The following is a 12,449-nucleotide window of genomic DNA, read 5'->3' as shown; positions in this document are numbered from 1 at the left end:
AGGGATGTTACTCAAACTCTGTGTCCCATTTGTCACCTATAATGTTTAAATAAGAAAACCTACATCCCAAGATTTTTGTGAGGATTAATTGAGAAAATGTCTGTAAAACCCAATATAATGCTGGTCCATAACTGTGTTCAGTCAGGATAAGGTGAAAGTATTAAGTGAGACAGAAGCAGCTAGAACAATGTCTGACAAACAGCCATTGCTAGATCAATAGTAATACATGGAGCAGAATGATTCATTTTTTTCCCATGATCTCTTGTTTCCTGCATAGAATGCCATGGTCAACTAGGATGGGGGTTCCAAGAGAGTCACTACCCCAGGGCCTTGGACAGTGCCTGGCAGGTAGCAGGCACACAATGACACACTTGAAAGAATGAAGGTGGACGGAAGTACAATCACAGCAATGGACTGAAGAATGGATGCCGGTAGACACAGGCATCTTGTTCAGATCGGCCAAGAAAAGATGAAAGAGCAGCTCTGATCTCAGTAGACACAGACTGAGCTATTCTGGGGAGACATGGTTGACTGGCTCTTCCTAGCAGGTAGGGTCACAGGGGTAAACGGAAGCTGCTGTCAGCCTGCCAGGCTTCTGGGATGCTCTGAACAGGCGAATCTCATCATGCGGCTTCTCCGTTTAAAACCTGTCAGTGGTTTCCTTTTGCTGTTAGGATAAAATCCCAACTCCTTCACAGGCCCTGCCAGCCTTTCTGCTTATCTCTAGCTGCTCTCCTCCTGTCACTCCATTGTCTGGCTGCACATAACCCTTTCTGGTTCCTAAATAGGATCATGCTATCTCTGGCCTCTAAGTCTGAACCCATGTGTTCCTCCTGCCTCAAATTTGCATTTTATCCACTCATGATCCCTTCTCCCTTTGACATCTAGAGTGTGCATATCTTTCAGGTGTCAGCTTACATGTGAGTGACACATGACACATGACAATTTAACCCTCCCCAAACTTGCCCACCCTCAGGGTGAGGTCAGAGGCCCCTGCTGCATATTCCCATAGCTCTTTGTATTTGTTCTGCCTTAGCCCCTATTACACTGTAAAGCAGTTTCCTGGTCTTCCCCGGAAAACTGAAATGTCCACACACAGTGATTTTAGTCTGTTTTCATCACTTTACCACTCGGTGCCTAGAATAACACCTGTCGACACCCTATAAACATTTGTTGAAGAAGTGAATCAGTTTCCATATCCAGACTGCATTAAGCTCCATGGGGTCTGGTTCTGAATCGGTTCTTACGGCATCAGCAAACAGTGCCTGGCACATAATAGTTACTCTTCAAATATTTATCAAATAAATTTCATTCGATACTGGTTCCCCATTCATACATCATGTCACGCTTATTGCAGGGATATATTGAGAAGTTGAATATTCCAGTCATTTCATGTATTTTATTAGTGCTTCCAAATTTTTTCCTTTTTTTATATTCAAATTATCCACTTAACAATATTTAAATATTCTCTACTATCCATGATTTAAAACACCAATGATACCAATTTCCATTTTTTAAAAAGATACTCACTATTTACCTTCATTGCTTTAATTAATATTATTGCACCACTAAAGCCAATACTATTTTTTCTGAATTCAGAATAAGCCCACCAGAGACCATCAAAGCCCAAAAAACAGGTGTTAACATCTCTTAACACTCGGCTTTCATCAGGAACATAAATCAGACACCTGAATTAAGTTAAATCCCCTTTGAATCACCTCAAATCATCATGGGAAAGACAAGTAATACCAAGAAAGAAGGAGATTCTCAGAGGATCAATGTACAATCTCACAATAATTTGAATAAAAGCTATCTTTGCCAAAATATCCACTTCTCCTATTTTCATGAAAATATGTAGACAACTAGGTGGGGGGACAGAGCAGGCAGGGACATCAGAAACTCCATTAAGCATAGGTTCCTTCTTTGATTTTATAATATACAAACATAAACAATAGGACTCAAGGTGTTTTTTTGTTTGTTTGTTTGTTTGTTTGTTTGTTAAATATACATCTTTACATTTAAATTCAACGTTTACTTCTTGGTTATTACACAAATATTCACCAATTGTTGACTCTTCCTGTCCAACTAGGCTCTCACAGTCACTTAATTTTTATTTAGTGTATGAACTGGTAATGTCAAACGTGCAAGTCTTCTCCAGGCAGAATTAGCCAGCTGAGGTTTTGCTAAATGGTGGGCAAACCAGCGGCAATACTCGCTGCTCACACCTTTGATTCAGCTTAGCGATAGTTAACACCCACGCCAGGTGTACAGCGAATGAGACTAAGACTTAGGCTGTTTGCTGCAATGTCATAAATGCTCTCGAAATTGATTTTCATTAATTGATTTTATAACACCTAGTTTCAGAAAGGGTTTATGACAATGTCTCAAGGCACATAAATATAATCCAGCAAGACTAAAAAAAATAATAATAATAAGTAGGTGAGGCAAATGTGGCCGAAGAGAATTAAAATGGGGCATCCCAGGGCTTATTCTCATCTTACCTGTGTACTGCAAGCCCCTGTATTCACTTATTGCCCCAGGAGGTTTTAAATTGGGCCAGTAATGGAACAACATTTGTACAGCCGGAGGTTTCACTTGTGAAGGCCCATAGGCAATCACGTACAAAAGATCCTAAAGGAAACAGGAAGCATATTTTGACTTAGCATCATCAAATAAAAATAAAAACAGCTCACTTAATATTACCAAAGCAGTGAAAATTCCAATAGAAGGGTTGGGTGGTTAATTTCCCTGACATCTCATTACCTACCTCTGTTTCTCAGATGAGATCACATTAAAACATTATTTTTTATTATTCATTTATTGGTTCTGTAAATAAGCCCTCCCTAATTCGCCCTCCAGGTAATGGGCAAAACTACACTGTCTTTTAACAAATTCTTCTCTATCCAGGATAACGTTAAAGAAAGATTTTAGAATAGCATAAACCAGTTTGCCAAACACTGCATTTTAAAAATAGTTTTCTAAAACATATTTCATAACAATTCACATCTCCTATTTGAAAGAAGACAGGTTCTTGAGCACCATTTCGGATTAAATAAAATTGTCATGTAATATAGTATTTGCTAAATTATAAGAATAAGAGATACTCAATTACTTTTTCTGTCAGGCTACTGTGTTAGTCAAGTAACATTTCTGCTTTAAATAGTAAGTTAACCAGGGAGGAAAGAACTCCAAGTTCTACCACACCAAAATAATAAGACACCAATAAATTTGACCTTTGTTTTGCAAACAATTTTTACTATATTATATAAATTAAGTTTGTGGCAATGAGTTAAATTTGGCCCAAAACTTACTTTCCAGACTTCTTGCTTATATTTCATGAGGCATTCCAATAATTGACAATGATACACTGTGAGGAAGAAAATATAATTTGAGCATGAATTGTAAATACTAGATAAAATATCCTTTGAGATATAATAAAATATATTAGTATGACTTTACACTCTAATCATTAAATTAGAAGTTACTTATTTCCAAAAGAATAAAATTGGATTACTATCTTACAGATACATAAGAATAAACTCAAAATGGTGGAGCCTGGGTGACTCAGTTGGTTGAGCACCCAACTTTTGATTTCAGCTCAGGTCATGATCTCATGGTTCCTGGGATCGAGCCCCCCATCAGGAGCCTGCTTAGGATTCTCTCTCCCTCTTTCTCTGCCCCTCCCCAACTCATATGTGTGTGTGTGTGTGTGTGTGTGTGTGTGTGCGCGCGCGCGCGCACTTTTTTAAAAAGAATAAACTCAAAATGGGGCACCTGGGTGGCTCAGTTGGTTAAGCGCCAGACTGTGGCTCAGGTCATGACCTCACAGTTCGTGGGTTCGAGCCCTGCATCGGGCTCTGTGCTGACAGCTAGAGCCTGGAGCCTGCTTCGGATTCTGTGTCTCCCTCTCTCTCTCTGCCCCTTCTTGGCTCACACTGTCTCTCTCTCTCTCAAAAATAAATAAACATTAAAAATTTTTAAAAATTAAATAAGAATAAACTCAAAATGGATTAAATACATAAATGTGAGACCTAAAACCATAAAACTCCTAAAAGAAAACATAGGCAATAAACTCTTGGACATCAGCCTTAGCAACATATTTATGGATCTGTCTCCTTAGGCAAGGACAACAAAAGCAAAAATTAACAAATGGGCCTACACCAAAATAAAAAGCTTTTGCACATTAAAGGAAACCATCAACAAAACAAAAAGGCGACCTACTAAATGGGAGAAGATATTTGCAAGTAATATGTCTGATAAGGGGCTAATACTCAAAACATAAAAAGAATTCACACAATTCAACACCAAAAAAACAAATAATTTTATTAAAATATGGGCAGAGGACCTGAACAGACACACAGATAGCCAACAGACACATGGAAAGATGCTCAACATCACTCATTATCAGAGAAATGCAAATCAAAACCCCAAAGAGCGAACCCTCACACCTGTTAGCATTGCTAGCATCACAAAGACAAGTAATAACAAGTATTGGCAAGGACATGGAGGAAAGGGAACCTTTGTGCACCATTAATGGGAATGTAAATTGGTACAACTCTTGTGGAAAACAATATGGATGTTCTCAAAAAATTAAAAATAGAAAACACCACTGGAGGGGTTGTGGGAGGGGGGGGTGGGCTAAATGGGTAAGGGGCGCTAAGGAATCTACTCCTAAAATCCTTGTTGCACTATATGCTAAATAATTTGGATGTAAATTTTTAAAAATAAAAAATAAAATAAAATAAAACAGAAAAATACCATATGATTCAGTAATTCCACTACTGGGTATTTACCCAAAGAAAACAAATACACTAATTTGAAAAGATACATGTAACCCTATGTTTATTGCAACAGTATTTACAAAAGCCAAGATACGGCAACAATCTAAATGTCCATCAATAGCTGAATGGATAAAGATGTGGATATAATATATACAGTGGAATATTACTCAGCCATAAAAAAGAATGTAATCTTGTCATTTGTGAAAACATGGACAGAACCAGAGAATATTACACTAAGTGAAATAAGTCAGACAAGGAAAGACAAATACCATATGATTTCACTTACATGTGGAACCTAAAAATCAAAACAAACAGAAACAGACTCATAAATACAGAGAACAAACTGATGGGTGCCAGAGGGAAGAAGAGTGAAGGATGGGCAAAATAGGTGAAGGGGATTAAGAGGCAGAATCTTCCAGTTATAAAATAAATAAGTCATAGAGATGAAAAGTACAGCAGAGGGAATACAGTCAACAATATTGTAATAATATTATATAGTGACAGATGTTAACCACATTTATCACAGTGAACACTGAGTAATGTACAGAATTGTTGAATCACTATGTTGTACACCTGAAACTAATATAATTGTATGTCAGCTATACCTCCATAATAAATTTTTTTAATAATAACAAAACATTTTAATAAAATAAAAAATTACTTATGTCCTTATAGTATTCACACATTTCAAAAATCAGGTAAGCCCTTGACTTTATCAAGCTTTTTACTGAGATCCTTCCTCTTATTAACAAAAGAAATATTAAGGAAAATCCCTAGCAACAATAATTATATAATATAAACATATCAATGAGATCAAGAACTACATAGGATAAAAAATTGCCCAATAGGATTGTAATAAAGCCTCATATTTATTGAGGGTTCATTATGTGCTGGGTATTGTTTTAGAAGTCTTATACATATTATCTCATAACCACCATGTTGCAGTTAGGAAACAGGCTTAGTTTCCTATCTTGCCCAAGGTTAAACAAATAGCAAGTAACAGAATGATAGATTAGAATGGGAGTCTTTTATCATTCAGTCACCAATTTCACCTTGTTGAGGAATTCTTAGAAGCTATGCAACAGCAAGCTTCTTTGATTTGCCTATGTTTACTTGCCTATGTTTACTTGTCACCTAGTTAGACACCTGTTTTGCATATTCCTGAAGCTGTCGTCCAACCCTATCACAGCACTGAACCAGGTCCCACTTTGGTCACCAGGGACCTCTGTGTCATTCAATTCAATGGACATACTTCAATCTGCCTCTTATTTGACCTTCAGAAGCGCTCAGTAGTGCTGACCGCTGTCTCCTTTTCAAAATACTCTCTTCCCAGGGCACCTGGGAAGGTGGAGCCCAATCCATTGAGTATACGACTTCATCTCAGGTCATGATCTCACGATTAGTGAGTTCGAGCCCTGCATCAGGCTCTCTGCAGTCAGGGTAGAGCCCGCTTGAGATCCTCTGTCCCCCTCTCTCTCTGCCCCTCCCCTGTTCATGCTCTCTCTCAAAAATAAACATTTAAAAAAATAAAAATAAATAAAAACCTCTCTTCCCTTGATTTCATGACTAACCCTCTTTTATTACCTGTAGCTGACACTACTGTTGCTACTCAAACACTATCAACAACCCTTTCTTCCTCGTGTATCTCCCAATGCACAGACTACAAAGCAAGACACATTCCCAGAGGCCCTGGCAGCTAGAGATGGCCATGTGACTCAGCCCTGACAAGTTAGACCTAAGAGAGAATCCACTGGGGGCTCCTGAAACATTTTTCCTCTGTGATAAAAGAGGGACAACAGGAGACCTTTTTCTCTAATTACCCTGACTGATCCCGTGACCTGTTTGTGGATGTGATTATTCAAGAATATAACAAGTCCCACTGTGACAGCTGTCTTGCAAATATGAGAAGTCCAAGAGAAACACAAAGACGCCATCTCAGTCCCCTGATACTGTGGCGCTGTCTGTAAGACTTCCTACTAAGTAAACAAAGTAAACAACAAACGTTCTTGTAGTTCAAAACACATCCTAACAGATACAGCCTCTGTGCCTCCTTGACAAGTTCATCCTCTTCTACTAGATCTTTATCTATTGGAGTCCTTGAAAGCCCAATCATGAGCCCACTCCACTTTTCATTCTATGCTCTCCTCTCCCCTAAGCAATCTCACACTCATATACAACTTCAGTTACCATCTATATGCAATTCAATAAAGATCATTGAACATTTATGTGTAGGTTCAAGGTTCATTACCTCTAGCCTAGAGCTCTGTACTGAGTTCCAGACTCATAATTCAACTTCCTAATTACCACTGCCTTTTTTTTTGACATATTTGGAATATTTACTGATTTATCAATATATTAGGACCTATAAAAGAGTTCTGCTAAAAGTATCTTAAAAATTCACATTTTAGGGGCGCCTGGGTGGCTCAGTCGGTTGAGCATCTGACTTCAGCTCGGGTCATGATCTCACAGTCTGTGAGTTTGAGCCCCGTGTCGGGCTCTGTGCTGACAGCTCAGAGCCCGGGGCCTGTTTCAGATTCTGTGTCTCCCTCTCTCTCTGCCCCTCCCCCGTTCATGCTCTGTCTCTCTCTGTCTCAAAAATAAATAAATGTTAAAAAAATTTTTTTAAATTCACATTTTAAATGGTAATTTATATATCCTTATACATTAAAACAATTGAAAATTTTGATCTTAATTTTATAATAATATATTCAATTTTTATGTTAATTATGTGATTACTAACTTTTTTTTAAAACTTGTTTTATTTTTTATTTTTTAAAATTTACATCCAAATTAGTTAGCATCTAGTGCAACAGTGATTTCAGGAGTAGATTCCTTAGTGCCCCTTACCCATTTAGCCCATCCCCCCTCCCACCACCCCTCCAGCAACCCTCAGTTTGTTCTCCATCTTTATGAGTCTCTTCTGTTTTGTCCCCCTCCCTGTTTTTATATTATTTTTGTTTCCCTTCCCTTCTGTTCATCTGTTTTGTCTCTTAAAGTCCTCATATGAGTGAAGTCATATGATTTTTGTCTTTCTCTGACTAATTTCACTTAGCATAATAGCCTCCAGTTCCATCCACGTGGTTGCAAATGGCAAGATTTCCTTCTTTTTGATTGCCAAGTAATACTCCATTGTATGGATATACCACATCTTCTTTATCCACTCATCCATCGATGGACATTTGGGCTCTTTCCATACTTTGACTATTGTTGATAGTACTGCTATAAACTTGGGGGTGCCTGTGTCCCTTCGAAACAGCACACCTGTATCCTGTGGATAAATGCCTAGTAGTGCAATTGCTGGGTCGTGGGGTAGTTCTGTTTTTAGTTTTTGAGGAACCTCCATACTGTTTTCCAGAGTGGTTGCACCAGTTTGCATTCCCATGCCTCTTTTTTTTTTTTTTTTTTTTTTTTTTGAGGAAGCTGATTTATTTGCAGTGTTGTGTTTTGGTCATATGGAATTATTACTGAGATTATGCATGAGGTTTTTTTCCAGTTTTATTGAGATATAATTGACATTTAACATTGTATTAGTCCAAGATATACCATCTCCTCTTCAACATCTCAAAGACACCTTGAACACAACATGTCCAAAACAGATCTCATGAGCTTCCCTCAGAAGCTTGGTTTTCGTCTTCTAGTGTCTCCTTTCTCAATGAATAGAACCACCATGCATTCAGTTATGCAAGCCAAAAATTCACTATATCTAATATGTCACCAACTCCTATCAATTTTACTTTTTAAATACTACTTTTCTTGGTCTCAACTGCCCCTGACTTTTACATGCCAAGACAAACTCAAGGGCTCCTCAAGAGTCAATCAACATCCACTCTGGCTCCTTTTTCTTTTATTTATTTATTTATTTATTTATTTATTTATTTATTATTGAGAGAGAGAGAGAGAGAGCACAACCTGGGGAGGGGCAGAGAGAGAGAGAGAGACACAGAATGCGAAGCAGGCTCCAGGGTCTGAGCTGTCAGTGCAGAGCTCGACACAGGGCTCAAACCACAGAACATGAGAGCATGACCTGAGCTGAGGTCAGACACTTAACTGACTGAGCCACCCTGATTCAGTTTAAAATCTACTCTCAACTGCAGTCAGGGTGACACAAGTACAACTACCCAAAGTCCTCCAGAGCCTTCATATTAGACTCAGGATAAACACAGGACTCCCAAGCAGAGCCCACATATGCTGCATGTTCTGGCCCATAGATGTCCACGATATTACCTTCCATAAGGCAGCCCTTACACTGAGCTCCAGCTGTACCAATCTCTCAGCCCACCTGCTTACCAGGCTTCCTTCTGACACATGAGACTCTTCTATTTGAATCCCTTACCCCTTGTAGGCCTTGTGAATCCTACACATCCTTCAGTCCTCAGACCAAGGGTTACTTCCCCAGAGAAGCCCTCTCTGACATCTTCATGGAAAGAAAAACCCCAGAGCACCTGGGTGGGTGGCTCAGTCAGTTAAGCGTCTGACTTCGGCTCAGGTCATGATCTCATGGTTCCTGGGTTCGAGCCCCACGTTGGGCTCTGTGCTGACAGCTCAGAGCCTGGAGCCTGTTTGGGATTCTGTGTCTCCCTCTCTCTCTGCCCCTCCCCCACTCGTGCTCTGTCTCTCTCTCCCTATCTTTCTCAAGAAGAAACATTAAAAAAAAGAAAAATCCCCTCTTATAGAGTCTCAGAGCACAAAGTGCATCTTTCAAAGTGCTTATCACAGCTGAAACTTTATATTTGCTTTTAAAATTACTTAATTAATGTCTTCTCCCACCACTACCATATAAGTTCCATGAGGCAGGGGCAGAGGTCAGTTCTGTTTTGCTAACCATGGTGTCTCCAGCGTCTGGCACGGACTAGATATTCAGTGACTATTTACTGAAAATATAAATAGCCCTCTAGAATTGGAATTTTGTCATTAAGGCATCAATGAGTTCACAAGTACAGATGTTCCAGACCACTTTCTCTTTCTCCATATGGCTGTCACATGAACACAGTTCACGGTAGTCCACTGACTGTCCCATGAACACACCTGGAGAGTCCCTGTGTTTAAACTTCTTGCCTTCCTAGATTGTCCCACTTACCCTCTCAATCAAAACTTTATCCATATTTTAAGACCCACACTTTGCTCAAGTGGCCCAAAGTCTTTCCTGATCATTCCAATCCATAGAGTTCACTCCCTCTGATGAATTAATACTATCTATAGTACACATTTTCTACTTTCTACATTCTACTTTACATTGTAAATTAATGATTTATGTGAATATGCCTAATATTTCCAATTAGACCTAAGGTCTACAGCAAGCACCATACCTTGTATTTCTGGGTGGTTTTCACAATGTCTAGCTCAGAGCAGTGAACAAAGGAATCAATCAGTTGAGCAGGTCTATGCTTCATCCTTGATATACAATGGGCTACAAGGACCAAGCTGCCACTTGTTGTCTTCCCCAATAAAAATTCAAATGACAAAATGACGCCCTACCACTTGGTCCCTGAGAGCCCCCTGGTGGATATCGCCTCACTCTTAACAGTTTCCCACAACATAAGACTAGTTTTGAGTCCCAAGTGTAATTTTTAGCATGGAAAAGCTGGCTATAAACATTCCCCATGAACAGATCAAGATACAGATTTGGGAATAACAGAAGTAACGCAGCCTGATCATAGTGGTTTTCCAGTGAAACGCTCAACTCCGAGAAGAAAATGGCAGATTGCAGCAACTTGCGTCGCTCTTTATTGAGCATTTACAAGGTGTCTGTCACTATGCTACGTAAGCATTTTACATATACTTAACTCATTAAATGCTCACAACATTTTAAGGCATTGCAGAAATTACTATTCCTGTTTTAGAAATGAGGAAACTTGATCTTAGGGAGGTTAAAATACTTGCTCAAGGTTAACACTAACTGGCAATTTGCTGGTGAGCTCAGATATGTCCCGCAAACCTCTAACCTCATAATTTTAGGGCCCCTACTCTACTGTCTCCCAACTTAGAAATTAGGATCAAAGGCTCAGGATGAGATTTCAACTGACACCCTCCAAATGAAGGGTGTTTTCAAAAAATAATATATAATAAATATAAATGACATTTTGAGGGCCCTCCAAGCCAGAGTGAGATAGGAGATAGAACTTCCAAAAAACTATACATTTTAATTACTCATATAATAATCACAAGCCATTTCATATTTAAAGGGTAACACTCCAAATGAAGAAGCATTAAGGTTTCAAAATAAAACACTTTTGGGGCACCTGGGTGGCTCAGTTTGTTAAGCATCTGACTTCAGCTCAGGTCATAAGCTCACAGTTTGTGAGTTCTAGCCCAATGTCGGGCTCTGTGCTGACAGCTCAGAGCCTGGAGCCTGCTTCAGATTCAGTGTCTCCCTCTCTCTGCTCCGCCCACTTTCTCTCTCTCTCTCTCTCTCTCTTTCTCTCTCAAAAGTAAATAAACATTAAAAAAAAAACACACACTTTTAGGGGCACCTGGGTGGCTCAGTCAGTTGAGCCTCCGACTTCGGCTCAGGTCATGATCTCACTCACAGTTTGTGAGTTCGAGCCCCTTGTCAGGCTCTGTGCTGACAGCTCAGAGTCTGGAGCCTGCTTCGAATTCTGTGTCTCCCTCTCTCTGCCCCTCCCTTGCTCATGCTCTCTCTTTTTCTCAAAAATAAATAAACACTGGGGCGCCTGGGTGGCGCAGTCGGTTAAGCGTCCGACTTCAGCCAGGTCACGATCTCGCGGCCCGTGAGTTCGAGCCCCGCGTCAGGCTCTGGGCCGATGGCTCAGAGCCTGGAGCCTGTTTCCGATTCTGTGTCTCCCTCTCTCTCTGCCCCTCCCCCGTTCATGCTCTGTCTCTCTCTGTCCCAAAAATAAATCAACGTTGAAAAAAAAAATTTTTAAATAAATAAATAAACATTAAAAAAATTGTTTAAACACTTTTTAAAATAAACAACAATAAATTAAAAAATAAAATAAAACACTTCTCCCCCATCCTGCGTCAAAAATGTAATTATTATTTATTATGTAATTAAGCAGAAGATTGAAAACAGTGCCACCAAATTTGTTCACTTTCTATATAAACAATACATGAAAATTAAAATTGAGTTCATATCATAGCATGTGATGCCAACAGTCAGCCCCTTTTTCAAGTCAGTTTCCCAAAGTTCATATGCAATTATACTGATGAATGAAAAGCAAATTATACAGATGAATGGAAATGACACCAGTCCAACATGAGTCATAAGAGAGGAAATACAAGTCAAAACAACAAGATATTCTTCTTCATCTGTCTGACAGAATACAAACTTTGATAATACTCAATGACAGGTTACTGTACTCTCCTATGTAGTTAGCGAGACTACTGAAATTGTTTCAAGTCCCTTAACTTATTAATCCCTCTTTTATGAATTTGTTCTAAGGAAATAATTGGAAATGTAGTAAAAAATTCATGTTCAAGGATACTCGTGTGGCACTGGAGTAGCAAATTCACAAAGTATTAACAGTAATTATCTTCAGTCATTAGAATTGCAGATGATTTTTTACATTTCTAATTTAACTTATTCCTATATACTTACATTCAATTTCTAGTCAGTGTTCTAAAATTGCCCCAAACATTCAAAAAATATGACCAGCCAGCAAGATTACTGCTAATAGCAACAGGCAAGGTGAATTTATTTCAACCCGA

General features: G+C 39.0%; 1 protein-coding gene across 15 annotated transcripts in view; it reads right to left on the bottom strand.

Annotated features, from left to right (window-relative positions):
• Positions 1-12,449, bottom strand: part of UNC79 (unc-79 homolog, NALCN channel complex subunit) — a 270,279-nt gene that overhangs the window by 191,610 nt on the left and 66,220 nt on the right. For all 15 annotated transcript variants that reach the window (XM_043556906.1, XM_043556897.1, XM_043556895.1 and 12 more), the window contains 2 exons: positions 3,312-3,367; positions 2,502-2,631 (listed from right to left, as the gene is read on the bottom strand). In XM_043556906.1, the coding sequence (XP_043412841.1) occupies positions 2,502-2,631; positions 3,312-3,367 (186 nt within the window). The remainder of the gene's footprint in view (positions 1-2,501; positions 2,632-3,311; positions 3,368-12,449) is intronic.

The sequence above is a fragment of the Prionailurus bengalensis genome, chromosome B3 (genome assembly GCF_016509475.1).
Source record: "Prionailurus bengalensis isolate Pbe53 chromosome B3, Fcat_Pben_1.1_paternal_pri, whole genome shotgun sequence".
Taxonomy (NCBI): domain Eukaryota; kingdom Metazoa; phylum Chordata; class Mammalia; order Carnivora; family Felidae; genus Prionailurus; species Prionailurus bengalensis.
Note: the sequence above shows the minus strand (reverse complement) of the source record. Positions and strands in the feature narration are given on the sequence as shown.